General features: G+C 38.9%; 1 protein-coding gene across 1 annotated transcript in view; it reads right to left on the reverse strand.

Moving 5' to 3' along the window:
• Positions 1-19,805, reverse strand: part of MMAA (methylmalonic aciduria (cobalamin deficiency) cblA type) — a 45,627-nt gene that overhangs the window by 6,609 nt on the left and 19,213 nt on the right. The window contains exon 7 of the mRNA XM_025042953.1: positions 3,295-3,371. Within this exon, the coding sequence (XP_024898721.1) occupies positions 3,297-3,371 (75 nt within the window). The 3' untranslated portion in view covers positions 3,295-3,296. The remainder of the gene's footprint in view (positions 1-3,294; positions 3,372-19,805) is intronic.

Below are 19,805 nucleotides of genomic sequence, written 5' to 3' on the forward strand. Positions count from 1 at the left end.
GAAAGAGTTCGAAGAACTTACTTTAAATATGGTGGCCAGCGAAAATCTCTCTTTAGAGGTGACCTTTAAATCCAGACTGAAGTTTAAAGCTCAGAAGAGCTAGGATAATTGCATTCCAGCAAAGAGAACGCATGTGCAAAGGTCCTGAGGCAGGGAATGGCTTGCTATTTTCGAGTTATTAAAGGAAAGCATTGTAACTGGAACAGAGTGAGCCAAAGGGAAGAAAGGCACAAAATGAGACTGGAAAGATAAGCAGGGTCATATTCATGCAAGACCTAAAAGGCCTTGGTAAGGAATTAGGATTTTATTGCAAGTGTGACAGGAAAGAGAGAAGTGACATCATCTCGTTTAAGCTTTAAGACCTCCCTGTGTGAAGACATGACTTATGGGGTAGTCTGATAAGTTCTTATTGCTTTTAGAAGTCTTTCAAGGTTTAGAGAAGGCTTCACAGAGAAATGAAAGTGGGAATAAAAGAATACAAGAAAAACAAGATGTTAAAAATGGACATAAACGCTCAAAGTAATAGGACAAACCATATTCATGTTGCTTAGAATATTATTTGGTTCTTGACAATACTCTCCTAGACACTGTCACTCTTGAAAAAGACATAACATCACATAAAAACAGTTCCAAGTTGCTGAGCAGACACTTGAAATAGATTATCTGTGGTTAGGGATGACCCCAAGGAGATCTTACACATACTGTCACATCTGGGCTTTGACGTGGTCATACTACATAAAACCTCTTCCCTGGTACATACTACATCTCCTGAAACAGCAAGAACAAAAGAGGCCGGCCTACCCTTTGCAAGGGTAACTTGGGCTCATCTTAGAGGAATGCAGGTGTGGGACACCGGTACAGCACTAAGAACAAGAGAAGGGACGGGGCTAGCCAGTGAGAGCTGCCCCGGCTGTGCCACAGTCTGCATTCCGCCCTGCTCTTCTGCATTCAACTGCTGCTGCGAGAGAGAAGCTTTTTTTTTTTTTTTTGAGAGAAGCTTTTTAATTGAACAAAACTTTATAGAATTGTTTTAGCAAAGTGTAAATGGAGAGACAATTCGATTGTTTAACAATTTCTGTTTCTTGTCCTGAAGTTTTACGACATTTGATTTTTATTTTTATTAGCTATGGCTTCATTCTTCTTTGAAAATGAGAAGTGAGCATACGATGGGGCCATAACAGGGAAAAGCCACAACCAAATCAAAGACTTGGAAAGAAAATTAATAGCAATGCAAAAGAAAAACCACTGTAGGCAGAACAAATAAGACTGAACTCTTTAAAAGGCAGTTGTGAGGAAGAATTTGAGAACTTTTTTCCTATGATGACAGTGAATCACACGTAAAGTAAGCCCAGCCCATTTGATTTGCATATCTATATGAATGGATACATTTCTACAAAGAGACAATCTGCAGACCTGTGTCTGCCAGAGATGAGCAAATGCATACAGTTGGCTTGTATTGACGATTTGATCTTTAGCTTCATGTTTTAACTCCCTTCATTAGGGGCTTCTAGCACAATTAAAATTGATAATCCAAACATTAAACATGGAAATTGAAGAGAAGCAGAAGATAAGTTATCATTTGGCCAAATTCTATAATTCTGCCTTGAGGTACTGTCACCTCTCAATGAAGAGAGTAGTTATCAGTTAAATTAAAATGACACACAGGAAAAATCTATTAAGAAGTCATCATTATGAATATATACACTTATACCTTTCCTCCCACCAATATTTTACCAGAAAAACAGGAGAGGAGACAGGAAAATCAAATCAGACCTATCATACAGTGGTACATTATCACTTTTGCTCCTCATGTGACCATCCTTGAAATACCCCCACCCACCAGCCATGGACTGCTAGACCATCAGCTCTCATAGGCCACAGGTGATTAGCAGGGTTAATCAGAATTCTGAAGGACACAAATAGCATATAAATATAATAGGATCGTACTTTGTGCTACTCAGATCAGATGCACTGTCACTTTAGCTTACTATGAATGATGTGATCAGGCTGTTTAATTTCCTGTCCCCTAGCACAGATTTGTCTTCCAGCGATGTAGTGTGTTTCAATTTTATGTTCATTACTGCAAAGGGGAGAAAGAAAGTCTTTGCACGCATGATCAGCTGTCTTGTTCTCTTGCCTCAACAAACCATGGAGGAACGCATAAAACCCATCTGAAACGTGCTATTCCCATAAAGTCAAATTTTATTAGGAAAGCCAGCAGAATAGCGATTGTCCCAGGCAGCTGTGAAAAACCTTTATCTCCACTATTTAAGAAAACCCCATAGGGCTGCAGGATAGCTCTTTTCACCCAACCCCTCTCAACACATGCATACATATTAAACCTTTAAATATTACAGCAGAAAATTTCATAAAATGCTAAAAATATCCTAATTTGAGATTACATCAGTCTTATTAAACCTTCAAAGATTCCACCCTGAGAGATGGATATTATATGAGAAAAGCCTATTAGTGTGTTTCCTCCTCCTAATCAGAGTGTGTGACAGGATGGCCAGCTGTCCCCCTCCGGTGTGTGTAGTTGTTACTAAGAAGTGGCTGCCGGCGGAGGGATCCACCGCAGAAGCCCCTGGCATCCAGGTGGAGCCTCGGGACTACTTCTCCCATTGGAACGTGAGCACAGACGTGTGTGTCATTTCCAGGCTGATGTGATCAAAAAGTAGGGGCGCCTTCTCTACCCTTTACCTGACCCCACACCTGCCTGATAGAGACAAAGGACTCTGGGGCCCAAAGGGATGGTGGAACCCCAAGGTGAAGGAAGTCTGTGCCCTTTAATGACCACGTGGAAGGTCTCTGCCTGCAATGAAGAGAGTAGTTATCCTTTATATGAAGAAAAAAAAAATTATCGTGTTCAGCAACTGGAGTTTGGAGGTTTATCTATTACAGCAACTAGTATTATTCCTAATTGAACTGAAACAGCGGGGAGATGGTTATGGATTAGCAAATATAGTTTACCAGTTGGTGGTTTACAGCTCTGCTTTTTCTTCTTAGTTCTTTGATGCACCCAGTAAAGCTCAGATTACATTATCTAGAGCTCCAAGCTCTGGCAGAAGTTATATTCTGGGATTAATTGGAAGAGGAAAATTTTTGCCCTGGAATAACTGTCATTTTTTTAATCGTGATAGATCCAGAGTGAAATATGCTCGTTTTCTTGCTAAAGACACATTGCCTCTGGTAGACAAATGGGAACCACATAGACTACAATCAAAAACCTAAAAATTATAAAGACAGCGACCTTGGCAGGAGGGCTCTGCTCAGAACCGATGGTGCTGCACTCACCTTTAACATCTGGGGCGTCTTGGGGACCAGCCCTGCGGAGTGCAGGACGACAGGCAGAGGATTCTGGCCATGACATCCTGAAGAACGCAAGAGAAGAAACAATTCATAAGTCTGTAGGTTTATAAGTCACAGTCTATGAATTTAGAGGGATGTTCACTCATCTTTTCATCTGATTTCTTAAACTTTTGCTTCCTCTCTCCCCCTCTTTCCACACTCCCATTAAGTCAACCCAAATTGGACTTTCTCATTGTCTTTAGTGATTTGTTTGTTCCCTGATGTCATAAAAGGGTAAAATTGTTCAACTTTTGTACACGAAAAGCTCGAACATTAACTTCATAATTGTTTTAACAGGATTTATGAGTCTTTCTCTGGGGAGCTGTTTTCAAAATAAGTGCTCTGAATGGAATAGGAAATAATACAGTAATTATATTTGTTTCTCCATAAAACTTAGTAGCTGTGGAGTAACTTGGGGACCCGCAGATGCTGTGTCTCTCCTCTGAAACACATCTATATCTCAGTTTCTTTGAATCCAGATGTGACACTCTTTGTAGAGAAGCCAGGGATTACTGGGAAATGCAGGTTATTTTCTATAGAATGAAGAGAGTCATCAATTTCTTGAGTGCAACACACAGTGGCCATTGTTTTAGGGCCTCTGACTGGGGAAGAAGCAGTGTCTCCAAGCCCCAGGGACCTGAAACTGTGTGTGAAGTAGGGGGAAAGGGGAGTTGATGCCAGCCTCAAGGGCCCTAAAATGCTCTTGTACGTGTGTTCAGCCAACAAACCAGTCCCAATCACCCCTGAGACAGCAGCTGGTGGCCCACGCTGCATCCTTCTTCTCCTAATTTATGACAGCAATTGAATCTGCTGAGGGCATTGATTTGAAAAATGCAGATTTCTGAGCCCAACCCCAGTGATTATTTTTTGACAGGTTTAAGGCAGGTGTTCGCATACAGGTGGTCAGTAAAGCAGTTTCCTGACTCCACAGGAATTGCTTCTTTGCTTCTCTTCATATTTTGTATCACCTAAGCAGACATACCCAAACATGACAGTTTGGTTTGGCTGGTTTTTTGTTTTTTTTTTTTAATTTTATATAAATAGAAGTATACACGTGTATCTGGCACAAAATGCTCAGCATTATGTTTGTGACATTACTGGGTATAACCCGAGTTTGTTCATATTCACTGACGTATGAAAATATACCACTGCCTATCCATTCTGCTGTAGATGAATAGTACTTATTCTGTATTTGGCTTGTTTTCAGTGTTTTGGCTTTATGAAAAACGCTGCTATGAACTTACTTGCACTTGTCTCTTGGTGCATGTGTGAAAATGCTTTTCAGCTGGGTAGATACTTAGAATTGCTAAGCTTTAGGGTACCCGCAGCATCAACTTTAGAAAATGAGACGAAACTGTTTTTCTAGAGTGAAATCCATGGTCCTTCCCACCAGTTGTACATGAGACGTCTCCTTGTTCTACATCCTCACCGACATTCAGTACTAATGGTCTTTTTAAGTTTGCCCTTTCTGGAGGATTATTCTATATGAGTCGTCACGTCTCCTTAGGCTCCTCACAGTAGTGACAGTTTCTCAGACTTTCCTTGTTTCGATAACCTTGACAATGCTGAGGATTACTGATCAGGAATTTTGTAGAATGTCCCTGAATTGGGGGTTGTAAGTTTTTCTCATGATTACACGAGGGTGATGAATTTTGGGAAGGAAGAACCCAGAGGTCAAGTACCATCTTCATACTCTTACCAAGGGTAAAGCCTGTCACTGTGGCTTATCCATGTTGACACGAACCCTTATCAGCTGGCTCCAAGTAGTGTTAGGTTTTCCCACTGTAAAGTTACTTTCCCCCCCACCTTTCTATACTCATTGGAAGAAAGTCACACATGGTCCACACTTAGAGAGCAGTGAGTCATGTTCCACCCCCTCGAATACCAACTTACTACATAAATAATTTGGAATTGTGCTGCATGGATGATGGGTCCTTTCTACCTCATTAATGTATTTAGTCAAGCATTTCATGTTTGACAGTATGGACTCATATTTATTTTATACTTTAGTTTATAATCCACTACTCCTTTATTTTGTTGCTCAAATTTTTCCAGCCTTGGCAATCGAAAACTCTTTCAGTTGGCTCGGTTGTCGTTGTTTTGGGTTTTTTGACCTTTCCATACTTTCTGGCACTACAAGATGCTCCAGACTCATCTTGAATAGCTCCTGCCCCATCGCAGAATTGCCATTTCTCCAAGAAACACTGGTTCCTTTATTGGAGAATGGTATCAGAAAACAAAATCTGGGTAGTAGGTGTGGTTATAGTTACAAGGTATTGCTTCTAGGCCCTCTCAGCTGATGGTCTATACTGATATGGGCTGCACATACAGACTTTCTTCCAAAGAATAATATAAATGTGCATACGAACCTGTGTATATACACAAGCCTGTAAATTTTTCTGTATGTAAACATCTATGTCTATAGTAGACTAAGATGAGTTCATACTGCTGTATCCAATTCTTATCCATTACCACATGGATTATTTGGGTCTCTTCCTCTTGTTTATGTTTAACTTCCCACTCCAACAGCAAGAAACCTGGCTCCCATCATCCACCGTCCATCCATTTACTTTATTGTTCATAGTGGTCTCAGAATTGTCACCTGTCTCTCCCACAGGAAAAAACTTTACCAACCAGAATACAGTTCCTCTAGCCTTTTAGTCTTACAAACTCCACTCATTTCCAAAGTTACTTCGATCAGTGTCTTATTCCCACACCCCCTTCGGTGAGGTTGTTTCATACATTTATAATACAAGTCCTTTGTCATATTTTGTATTCCATCCTAGGATCTCCTAAATAATTGTTTTAAATATGTATTTATATCCTCCCACCACCAGTAAGATTGTTTCACACATTCATATTAGAGGTAGGTTGTTTATCACATTCTGCTTCAATCCTGGAATCCCCTGGCTTCCTAGATGCTTAATCTGTTAATATGCACTCTTTTGTTCTGTAAAGTTCTATGGGTTTTGACAAAAACCTAATGTCTTATATTCACCCTTACGGTAGCATACAGAATAGATTCGCTGACATAAAAAAAAAAATCTCTGACCCTCACACATCCCCTAACAATCACTAATCTGTTTATTCTCTTAGTTTTGCTTTTCTGGAATGTCATATAATTGAAATCCTATAGTATGTGATATTTTCAGACTAGCTTCTTTCACTTAGGAATACGGAGCTATGATTCATCCATGTCTTTTTGTGGTTTGATACCTTATTTCTTTTTATCACTGAATAATATCCTATTGTACAGATGTACCACAGTTGGTTTATCTATTCACCTATTGAAGGACATCTTCGTTCCTTCCAGTTTTTGGCAATTATGAAGAAAGCTACTATAAACATTCACGTGCAGGTTTTTGTGTAGATTTGTATACACTTACAAATCAATTAGGGGAATATGTAGGAGCATGACAACCAGATCTTAGTAAGACTATGTTTAGTTTTCTAAGAAACTGCCACCTCTCTTCATTTTGAACAAAGTTCTCTATTTGTTTCCTTCAAAGCATCCATGGTGACTGTCCTCTCACCAGATTGTAAGCTCCAGGAAGATAGGACCATACGTGTTCGGATCACTGTAGTAGCCCCAGCATCTAGCCTAGACCTTCCTCAGAGTAGGGTCTTAATAAATATTTGATTAATGAATGAATAATTTAATGCTTAAAAAAGCATCAGGCCTTAAAAATCTATAATTGTGCCAAACTTTGCCTTAAGAATTTCAAAATGCAACTCTTCCCTTATTTTAACCTTGGCAGACAACTGCAATTGATACCTATATTCCATAACAGCTCAAGTTCTGTAGCACACTAACCTCCATTCTCCCAATGCAGGGTCTTTTTGCGTGTTTATGAACTTTACATATTTGCTGTTAAAACTGATTCAGAACCAAATGATCAAGACTTATGCCAACATTCCTCCCCCTTGCACAATATGGGAATTCAACGTGTGTGGTGAATAAATAAGGTGAGTAAAAAGTATTATGCTTTGTATACTTTAACATTTTCCTGACTTGACCCATTTTAAATGATCGGTCATTTCATATTTTCTCAATAATCCTCACAAATCGTTTTAATTTTATAACAATGTAAAAAGTCTCTTTAGACTCTTACAAAATTTTAACCAAACAGCTTTTGCTCAGAACTTAAGACATTTGTCCTTGGGGCTAAAATTAACCAAGAAGAAGATGAAAAACAAAAGCATATTTAAAATATAACCAGTACTTTCAAAATGAGCTGAATCTGCCCTTCATCTTCATTTGTAACCCTTGCTGTTTCTTAGCTACAACAGAATAAGCAATAATTGTGCAAAGGATAGATTTACATTTCTGAGGTTCCAAAAAACAAACAACCTCACAGGCTTGTGCTCTTCTGTGGTTTGCCTTGGTTGAAGTGATTCACGTAATGATCATACACTCTCAATAGAAAACAAGTTCGAAGTTCTGTACATTTTCACCAGATGTTGCCTTTCTGCATTTTTCTTAGTTACTAATGTTTTTACCACTCTGAGAAGTGGACATATTTGGATACCAGCTCTCAAAGAGTTTTTAGACAGGTCCCCAGCAGTGATGAAGATGTCCCTCTCTGGCCAAGAGGTGCCTTGAAAGTCACAGAATTAGCAAAGGAACTCCCAAAATTATTTCAAGTGTCAACATACTTGAGAGCTATTAAAAACCCAGAGACTGTAGTTTGTTGGAACAAACCGGACAAGGCATCCAATTGGAAAGTACTTGAGACGTTTTAGCTTTAAGCGTTGATTTGATCATTTGGAAAGCCCTGGAAGGCAATATACCTCATATTTGTTAGGGTCTAATTTGAGTTATTCCTCACATCCCAAGTTGGAGTCAATAATCCAATTGTTTTTCAAATAGATTTCCAGAATTTGGACAAGATATTTGACCATTAATATATAGAGGGACATTTTTCATAACGAGTCCTCATATTTTTCACATCTCCACCTATGCTTTCTGTAGTTCTCCAATAATTCTCGGGATGAAGTGCTTTTTCCCTTGAGCGTCCTCTCTCCTCCACGCGGCTCTCCTTTCCTTTCTCCACCTTCTAAACCAGCTCCGGAAACCTGCTTCGCTGAGATCTTCCCTCCAATGCCTGTTTCCCCACCACGGATGCTGATAGCATCTCCCTGCCTGTTGCTGATTACTTGTTTCTATGGTTTCCATTACCACATTAAATTGAAATTATTATTTTTTTTTTCCTGTGGGCCTATCATAGGGCTTGACTTACAGCAAACACTCATCGACAGACAACGCGAATGGGGGGAGTAGAGAATTTAGCTGACTTTCTTCCTGCTCTAAGGGAGTTTTTCACGAAAAGTGGAAATAACGCGAATGGGGGGAAGTAGAGAATTTAGCTGACTTTCTTCCTGCGCTAAGGGAATTTTTCACGAAAAGTGGAAAAACTAGACAAGAAGCAAAGTGAAACGCTCAGGAGCACCTCTTTGCTGAGCAGAGAACACACAAAAAAATCTACATTTTTAATCAAATGCTCAGCACATTTTTATCTTTTCAAGAGTATGTTATAATTAATATACAAAATTTTACAAGCACTAAATAGAGAAGACGATCATAATTTCGGCTGATAACTGACATTTAGCTCTTCTTCTCACTGACATTTACACAGGAAAATATGCAGAATTAAAGCCTAGGAAGTCTCTCAGGGTTTACAATGCCCTCTTTCTTCTAATAGCATTCTTGTCTATTTATAGTGACATATCCAGGTGCAAAGTACAAAGAAATCTTACTGGTGACACTCAGGCCAATGCTCTCCTGTTTTAAATCGGCTGCATGTGGACCCATCCAGTTGTTTTTTCCGGTAACTGCCTGCGTATGTTGTTACGGAAGAATCTAACCATCTTGCTTCATTCTGCCAAGATGTTCCAGCCTTGCGTCTGATCAGATCAAACTCTTCAGAAGTAAGAGGGCTAAAGGGCAGAAGAATTTCTGGAGTCAAGTAGAAGAAGTGTGACATAGCTATGGATGGCCTGCTCTGAATGACCACTTTTCAAGCCCTTTGCATAATGCAGAATTAATTTCCTTTAAGTAGCAAGAAGTAATCGGCTGGGCTCACCTAACTTTGTAACTCTGACAGTTCACAGAATGCAGACGCTCAACTCTCAAAGTTGCCAAGCAACAGATCACAGGGTTCCATAAATACGACACCCATTCCCCCACCCCCCCAATTTTAACTAGCAAATTCATAAGTTATATACTTTTCTGGCGTTTGTTCTAAGCAATATACTGCTACAAATTATGTCATGAAAGCAGGTGGCAACTGCTTTTATAAATAAAATAGTGAATCCTAATGATGGTGGTTTAAGAGGTGGGAAAAGAGGTAATAGGGCAGTGCCAAGCATTCATTTCTTCTCAAGACTGTCCTCCAAGGGTCTGGAGGCAAACATGAACTGCTTCTGATGTCAACAATAGCAGGTGCCTCAAACAGCTTCTCATATGTCATAGAGCAATCAATGGTTCTTAAGCTGGCTGCACACGATTGCTGGCCCAAGAGCTGTTAAAATAAGCAGCAGCTCGGGCCTCACCACTCCCTGCCCCGACCCGCAGAGTCCGATTTAATTGTTCTGGAGGAGGGCCCAGACAATGGTATTTTTTTAAAAACTCACCCTTGGAGGATTCCAAAGAGCAGCCAGGGTTAAGAATTAAGGTCATTGAAATGTCACCGTGAACCTTTTTTAGGCTGAGAAGTCATAGCATTCAATCTAGTCACATAATTTCCTCCATCCTTCATTAATAATTACTCTAAGTCTGGTTAATATGTTTGCCTATCCTTCTCCACATTTACAAACAATCCAGTGGCAAACAGAAATAAATCTTTCAACATTCTTCCTTTCTTTAATTGACTCTTAGAACAGAAGTTCTCAACCCTTGTACTCATTCATATCAACTGTGGAATTCCTTATAAATACAGATATCGTGCCTCACCTTCATCAGCAACTCTATGAGTGGATCCATCGTCGGCATTAAAAAAGGAATCCCCATACGTGATCGGATCAACACCTATGGGGCAGGTTAAATATGCAGAGGACTGAGCCCTACCTTCACAGACTATAGGTTTGAGGAAAAGCCCAGAAATCAGCATATGTATTTATATCGTTCCATGATTCTGATATAATTAATCTCTGAATACTGGGAATACTGTTCCAAAAGCTGAATTTAAACAGTCTATTACTATGAGACTGACACATTATTGAGTATGTTTCTTTGAGAAAAAAATTATTTGCAAATAATTGTTAGTATTTAGGCGTTTCTTTCCTTAAAACTTTGAAATCTGAAACATAAGCACCTTGGCCTAGAAAGATTAGGCAGATGTTTGCAGAATTGGCTGCTTTTTCTCATGGAGTTGAAGGCTCCTTGGAGAAATCTAGAAGTGATAAGAAGATGGATATAAAGAGTGAAGGAGGGGAGTGAAAACTGACTGTCCAACTCTTTATGACCCACCCAGTGTCAGGTAGCAACTGCTTATTTGCTTAAACCTTTAGCCATTCTAGCAAAAATGGTGGTTTTAATGAAATCTCTGCTAGCAATATATATTACTTTGAGATTAAAAAAAATAGAAAAGATTGTGAAAGACTATTTGTAGAAAACATTTAAAATTTTCTTCTTAGATTGTGTAGGAGTCTATAATTTGTAATGAAATAAGCTCTGAAAGATAAATTATGATGTTACTTTATTATCGCATTCCTGTCCTTTATATTCTTATTTCTTCTCCCCCAATCAATTAGGATATCATTTTAACAATTATAACCTCAAGAACTAAGAGTAATAAAACTTAACAATTTAAGTGGAAATGTCTAATGTTGGGTTTAGATGGAATTATAGCTTAGTTCATCAGTCTGTCAGATGTTGAACTAGTCTGTTAAAAATAAGCTGGACTTCAAATTAAGAGAATAAGTAAGACAGACTAATTGAATTTATTATAAGTATTTAATCTACAAAATCCTAGAATTCTAAAAGACCTCACGCTTATTCTTTGTTCTCGTTTTATCAGGTGCTTCATTACCTCCCTTGGACACTGGTATTCAGTGCTCATATGTCTGATGTGGCTTCCATGTTGAGTCTGCTCTAAAAACTTCCCTTTGTAACTGGATAATGGCAAGTTATGTGGTTCGGTCTGGTATGTGAAATGTGAAGGAAAAAAATCTAACCAAAGTACCTTGACAATGAACTCTGGATTGTGAGTGCAATTTTGCAAAAATAGAAGCTTCCTTCCTGAGTGACCTCATACACAATAAAACCAGAAGGTACATATCACCTAATGGGGGATGGGGGGAGGCAGGCTTTGACCAGGCTTAATGAGGTATTAATAGATGTTAATTAAGAGAGTTTCAGGGTTAAGTAAATTTCAGACAAGTTAGGATAAACATGTTTCTTTGCTGTAGGACTTAGAGCCTTTAATATTTCAATATGCACTGTGAATCTTTCAAAGGGGCCTAGATAGTTCAGCATTCCCGAAACGTATTTGACCACAAAACTCCTTCTATGGGGTGGGGAGCATGTCTGGGTATCGCTGTTCTATGGAACAGTCTGGGACTGAAAAGCCAAAGATCTCCAGAGTTAAGACGATGGACGATCTGTAGTCTCTGCAATTTACTAGATCTTGACTAGATCTCCAGCCTAAATCACTGACAGACTGGCAAGAGGGTGGTTCAAAAAGATTTTTTTTTTTAAACCCAACATTAGACATTTCCACTTAAATTTTTTTTCAATTGAGATGCAACGTCAAACAGTAAAGTACACAAATATACTTTACAAACGTGTACGTCCATGTAACCACTGCCCGGATGCATCGCTCTTGTTCCTTTCACTCAAAACAGCACGAACACACACACAGACACACACAGGTAACCACTATTTAGATTGCTGTCACCATAGACTAGATATGTCAGATTGTATTCAGTGAAGGAAGAAATTTACTGATGCCATTCCAAGATGAACCCCGGGAAGAAACCAAGCAATATAAAAGGCAAAAAAAGCAGAATTCCCTTGAGAAAAAAGATCCCATATGAAGCTGAAGCTTCCATCTCAGCAAGAATCTGTCTGCTGAAGGAGCCAAATTCTGATATTTGGGTAAGTGTGGCCAACAGCTGATTGAGCACACATAATGTGTTATAGTTAATAACTTTTTGAATCTGTCAGTTATAATAATATTAACTCTTAGGCCTTGATCTTGGAATAATTTCTTCATGCTTACCGGCTGTATAATTTGGAAATTTTTAGTACCTTACTTATCAAAAACTGTGTGGTACATGGTTTAAAGGACACAGGAAACTAGGAACCAGTTGCAACAGGACTAGATAGAAACAAAGGGAGGGAAAAGTGCAAAGGAACAGGAAAAGGAAATTGATAAAATCAGTGAGGATCTTTCTTTCTCGAAATTTCTTTTTCTTTATGTTTACTGTTAGAAAACTGAAATTGATTTCAAATAGTGTATACACTTTGATTCCAAATTTGTTTAACAAAAAGTAAGTGTGTATATATGTATAAGAAAAGGCCTACTGGGCTATATATAAAAATGTTAATACTTATTATAGCTGAATAGAAGGATTACATGTAATTGTTATATTTTACATTCCTTTATTTTTTAAACTTTAAAAAATTAATGTATGTAATATAATCAGGTCCAAGGTGTTACCTTACAAAAACTAAAAAAAAAAAAAAAAGAAAGAAAGAAAAGGAATGCATCCATATATAAACAATCTCCCAAATCTTGCAAAGAATCTCTTTTAGGTTCACGATTATTTTTCTCTTCCACTTCTCTGGAGTCTATACTTTAAATAAACAAACGAACAAGCAAGCAAACAGAAAACGACTCTAGGACAAAGAGCTAAGAGTCAAATATGATGCTTCTTAAACTTTTCCTCTTGTTCTGGGCCCAATAATCAGGGATAGGGAGAGAAAAAGGCATACAGATTTTTCGTGTGTGTATGTGTGTTGGGTGAGGAACAGGGAAATAGAAACAGGAAAAGATCAGGTATATAGTAGACCCCAAAGTGAAAAAAGTTAATGGTTGCCATTTTCAAAGGAAACCCTGTGAATTCATAGGTACCCATATGCAGATAATCCACAAATTGTATCACACACACACACGAACAAAACAACAAAGACTCATAACAACTGAAACTAAAAATGAGCCATAATAATGGCCAAGCCTTTCTGGATTTCACATAGCTACCTCTTGGGATAACAGCATATGATAATAGGTGATTTCTTCGGTTCACCCAAGAGTGATGGGGAAGCAGACTCACAAGCTGAGTGGGCCCATCTTCCCTGTACTACAAAATCAGCCATCACGGTACAATTCTGCTTGTACAACACTCTTAGTCTTACACAGAAAACATTATTAGGATAATTAAAAGTCATTGAGAAGAATATCCTAAAAGGTACTTCAAAGTTTTATTCTTGCTTAAGTAACTTAAGTCTTGAGAGAGTCTCATGTAAATGATGATGATGATGATGATTATAATAAATTGGTGACAATAGAAGCAAATATTTATGTTCTAGACACTTTCTAAGCCCTATACATAAACTTATTTAATCCGCACAACAACTGTTATCCCTGCTTGACAGATGAGGAAACTGATCCACAGAAAGTTTGCCCATCGTGACAATGACGGTAGAACTGGAGTTGAAACTCAGGCAGTGTGGCTGCGAGTCTAGGCTCTGGGGGCTACTGAAAACTACATCTTTAACTCACTTTACTCTCCATATCTACTTTCCCCACCCACCTCTGCCAATGCCCCCTTCTTCTCTGGTCCCAGGCTTGCTGACTACTCCCCTTCTCATTAGTCCAGTCCAAAAGCAGCCCCAACAACCTGTATGTTACTGAATTTCATAATCAAAGATGTTTCTAATTGTGGACCTAATAAATGTGCCCTGCAGAGAAAGACCAAAGAATTAGTCTTATTGTAAATACTAACATACGAAACCCTCACAACCCTAGAAAATCTCTAAGCTAAGAAGAGAAATTCTAGAAATTATTACCCATGCATATTTCCTAACTGGAATTCTAAAAACATTCTTTGTTAAAAGGAAATTAATCATAGTGGATTACAGTTTCTAAATACTTGAAGACTAATAATAGATAGATGAACTCCTCAGAGCTTTCAACGGTTGAATCCTACCTGGAAGGTCATGGCTAAAATGATCAGTTAATGCATGTATGTTGGTGAACAAAGACCAGAAGACAAATCCTCTTAGGATTTAATTGACAGATCCTTCGCTGGCTTTCTGGGCAACAGGAAAAGTTTACTTCCCATGTTGTTGGCTTTGTCATGTATGAATCCAAGCTCTGTTCCATTTTGCTACTGAATCTTGTCCACATGGTTAGGGGTGCACAGGAGGAACGTGCCCAAAACCTGGGAACACACTACCCTAGAACAATCAAGGTTAATACTCAGCCCCACCTCCTTTAGATAAATCTGTACGGCAGCAGATTTAAAATGTGTACAAGTATTTACATGCCTGTTTCTGCATTTCTGGGATTATATTGAGTTGTGCTCTAAGCTTAGAGAGACACATAGTATTTTGTCCTACAGAAATGTGGGTATCCTGACAAATGCGATTTTAGGGTAAGTGGAGAACTGAATTAATTTGATATATTCCCGCCCTTTGATTTGCCATTCTTTGTTATGGATTGTTCGTTCATGCATTCATTCCATAAATATTTATTGTGCATCTACTCTGGGTCACTGGACAACACCATTACTTTGTGCCATATTGGTCTACTCCTTATAAATACAATGATATAAACTATACCTATGGCATTTTTCCTACTAACCCAGGTATGATTTGTGCACTAATCAAGAGTATTTAAATAGGGAACTGTGTAAAAAAGGCAGTATAAACAGAATATAAATCTAACTGGATATGCTTTCTACACATTGGAAAATAGGTATACCATGTACAATGAAGTAACTTCTGTTGTTTTTAGATACAAATCCTTGCTACAACTTCTCAGCAAATTATTTTGAGCTAAAAATTCATATTGCAAATACCATATGAAAGGGCTTGATGATAGAGAAGCTTAATGCACATAACAAAAAGTCGAATAAATCAGAGTGAGTTTTATAAAGGCAGAACACTCCATATTCTCTATCCGTCCTGCACTCTCTTGTGGGCATCACACAGTGTCCCCTCTAGGCAGAAAAGCCTGGAGTGGTCAGACATTTCATAATGGCTTTTCTGTTGCTCGTGGCTAATTGCTTTAGAATGTCTCTGTAATTTCCTGAATCCCTCTTACAGGAACTTAGCCTCCCAGACTTCTAAAATTTTGGTCCTTTGGGAGAGCCAAAGCCCAAACTGCATTGTGAAATAGCGTTGGAAGCGGGATGCCTTGTCAAGAGAAACACGAGGAATCGCGTGTTCCCTTTGTTTTATGGGTTTTTAGGGTACTGAGCGAAGGCAGAATTGAAAAGTCGAAGGATATATTTTCATTTGGGGTGGGAAGGAGTGTAATAAAAATCTTTGTAGAATTTCCCTCTCTGAGTTAGGCTCAGGGGCTTGACAACTATATTATTTTCCTAGGGCTGCTATACTACTATAATAAAGCATCACACACTGGGTGACTTAAAACAACAGAAATTTATTGTCTTGCAGTTCTGGAGGCCAGAAGTCTGAAACCAAGGTGTCAGCAGGGACATGCTCCCTCTGAAACCTGTGGGAGAATCCTTCCTCACCTCTTTCTAGATTTTAGTGGTTTTCCAGCAATCTTTGTTCATTGGATTGCAGCTGCATCCCTCCACTCCCTGCCTGCGTCATCACACAGTGTCCTCCCTGTCCTCTCTGTCCTCACATGACTGTCTTTCTATACGGACATCAGTCATATTGGATTAGGGCCCATCCAAGTCTAACATGACCTCATCTGAGCTAATCACATCTGCAACAAACTTACTCCCAAATCAGATCACATTCTGAGACACTGGGGATTAGGACTTCTGCGTACCCTTTTAAGTGAACCTAATTCAGATCATAACAATGATGATGATGTATGGTGGATATTATATAGGCAAGTAAATGTTCTGGGATTCTTTCAGTAAAATGGTCTCTGTATCCTCTATTATTCCAAGTGTGCCAAGTGACAGGCTAGTAGGAAGAAAGCTTCTGGAATCAGCAACACCACTGGTTTTATCAAGAGGTGGTACGATTTCTCAAATTCTTATCCTAAAAAAAGGTAGCAGATCTCTAGTAAACAATGCCATTTCTGGAATTAAACTGATGGATAACCTTCTAAGGAAGAGCAGAAACAATTTAAAATATGGTCAACAGGCAAAACACTTTTCTTAAGAGCTTGTTTCTAATGCATGTAGCAGATCACTGAGCAGAGTTAGGAGAGGGAGGTTTGAGGCTGCTTAAGCAAATCACTTCAACCTTTGGAAACCCACCTGCCCACTTAATAATTTGTCCTAAACTTGTATAAAGTGTATATTTCAATGCCTGCCTCCTACACAAATTGGAAGAAACAGTGCCTTACAAACTGTTATTGCTGAAGAAGAAACCGTATTTATACTTTATCCAGCGCCTGAGCACAGACTGAGGTGGGCAAGTGATTCCAGGCAGCCCATCCATAGATTTCCCTCGGTGACCCCATTGTCTCCGAAAGATGAACAGGCCATGTCATATTTCTATCAGGAACTGGAAACTGGGACAAGAGAAACTATGACATCTTAAAGTGGGAACTAGAGCTGTAAAATAATGAGACACTGTTTCTTCCAAATTGTGGCTAGGAAGGCCCTTTATGACTATATAAACGTGTGTTTTGGTGGTATATTATCAATAATTAGGTTAATAATTAATATTTTTCATGAAGTTCACATCTTCTAATACAGCATATCAGTAACACTTATTTATATCTCACCTTAGTCCGAAACAGACTAAAGCATCTGCAGTAGACATTTGTTTATTCTGTCTGGCACCCTACTTTATTCTGTGACTAACGACCCACTTATTTTAGATAACTGGTCTTCCCTCAACTTCAAGTGTTTCCAGTCAATCGTATTACTCCACACCACTGGCCGTGGAGAGACCTTTGACCTTTCAGGCAGGCCAATCTGAGTGCTTCCCCGAGATTTTGGGAATTAGATCTGTGGAGGCAGGGGAAGTCCCACGCCTGGACCTAAGGGCTGCTGGCTGCCACGTCTCCAGCTATGTGGAGGAAGCTGGGAGAATGAAGCCAATACACAGGAAGAGATGAGACACAATGAATCCCAGCATCATTTGTGTTCCCAAATCTTCCTGCACCCCTTTCTCCCTGAACGATTAAGGTAAACCAATAAATTTCTCTTTTTGCCCAGGCTGGAGAATGTCTATTATTTCTAGACAACAGTCCTGGCTAATATACAAGCTGATATTAAGTTTTGTTTTGGTTTCTAATGTCTAAAATATTATCTTCAAATATTTCAAATATAAGCAGAAAAGTCTACTGGAAAAAAAATACCTGGAGGCACCATTCTCCAAAAGAGCAAAATCTAAGATAGCAGGTTCCAGAAGAAAGGCCCTAAAGATAAAACACTGAGTACCTTACCATCTGGATCATGTACAAATCCCTTATCCATTCAATACCACAGGTATCTATAAATGAAGACAATATCTATCACTGAACTATCTTATAGAAAGTATGAAATGAAGGTCATAAAGTGCTTTGAGCGACTTGGAAAATAGTATTTTTAACATCCAATGTATAAATGTATTACATTTAGGAATTTAAATTTCTTAATATTTCTGTTGCTCAATTTCTCTTTCTGTAAAACGGGCATTAATATTTTTCTCGAGTGGCTGTTGAAAGAATTAGCAATCATATGTACGTGAAGCTGAGAGATCATGACTCAACCTACGGCTGATCTGCCAGAAAAGGAGGGAATGCCAACTACCCAGGCATCTTTTGCAGAAATCGGTAGACACTGTGCAAAGCGGGTGTGGGGGGTGGTCAGCAGAGATTCTATGCTTAGGGGGAAGAAACGGGAGAGCTAATAAGCATGAGAGATGGTATGGTGTTTGGTTCTACCCCAACCCAATGGACTAGCCCCTACAAGGAGAGAGAGAAGGATCCTGTGCTCTGGGGAACACTATTTTGCAATTTCAAAGAGTTTCACAGTTTGGGGGCCATATAAGCAGTGTAGCATTCTCCTGCAGGAACAGCAGCGGCTAAAACAGTGAATGCCCCAGAGAAGCCTGGCAGGAGCAAGCTGCGCCCAGGATTGTGAGCTCGCTTGTGAATCAGTCAGGAACTCCTGTGACTTCCAAAAATACTTGGGGAGAGGCCTTTTAGGGGACTAGGATCCTGTATGATGTGATGGAATTTCAAGTCAGCAAATTTTGGGTGTAACTGCACTCATGAGAAGAGAGTTGATCCTAAATGTGATACATTTAGCAGCACATAGTATTAGTCTGCTAAATGGCTTTATTGTCATCCTAAGATCTCTCTCTACAGAATTCTAACCTCAAGACTGGCCAGGTGGATATTACAGAGCTTTGAGGATGAAGTCACATGATGTCCTGTGTTAGTTAAAAGCAACACTGAGATTAAGCATTTAGAGTCGCTGGGTGTAGAATAGTTTCCTGACTTATATGTGCCCTCACCACTTTCCATCAAGCTGAGGTCTCTGAGCAAAATAAATCACCCCAAGATTACGTACATGCATTAAATTTTCAGGTAAATATTAATATACTTTAACTGTCGTTAGCATCATCTGCATTTTACGTAGCACAGAGTTAATTTTTTCCTGAAAAAAAAAAATTCAATATTTTATAACGGCCTCTGTGCCACTCTGTTTATTATCAAACGTATCATTAAGGACCCAAAAAAGTGAACTTATAGAAACCTCATAGGGCAGGAATGATCACCAAGATTTATGTCAGGTGGGTTAAAAAAAGTTCATAAATTTAGTAACCAACTAACCAGAATACTATAGTGGAAGCAAAGAAAAACAAATAGGGTAAAATCTCTAATTGTTCTTTTTTTATGAAAAATTTCTACTTGTCATTTTCTTAGTCTTACCTGAATAACAGTGCTAACATTTAGAGAGTAGGGTACCAGCCACCATTATAATATTCCGCAAGAGTTACAGTGGTGTCTCCAGATATGCCCCCTTAGATGATGAGAATTCAACTTAATGAGGCATTTATAAAACTTGACTTAGGAAGCATTTGTGTATATGAAGCCCCATGTGGATTCCTCCACCATCTGCACAAATCCACAGATACAGGAGCTGCCTTTCTTCTCGAAGTCCTTGTAGTTGCTAGTTTTTAGCAGCAGCGTCATTACATCTACATTGGCAATCTACTGAGTGAGTGCAATATTAGAATTGTTTCCATTGATTCCTCCTGTTTTTCTGCATTAAAGGTTGAATTACATAAAGGTTGGGTATATATGTATCTTGCCCATTACCTTTTGTTTTCAGTGTATTGCTGGGTAATCTCTACAAGAGCTTAG

The sequence above is a fragment of the Pteropus alecto genome, unplaced genomic scaffold (assembly GCF_000325575.1).
Source record: "Pteropus alecto unplaced genomic scaffold, ASM32557v1 scaffold50, whole genome shotgun sequence".
In the NCBI taxonomy this organism is placed as follows: domain Eukaryota; kingdom Metazoa; phylum Chordata; class Mammalia; order Chiroptera; family Pteropodidae; genus Pteropus; species Pteropus alecto.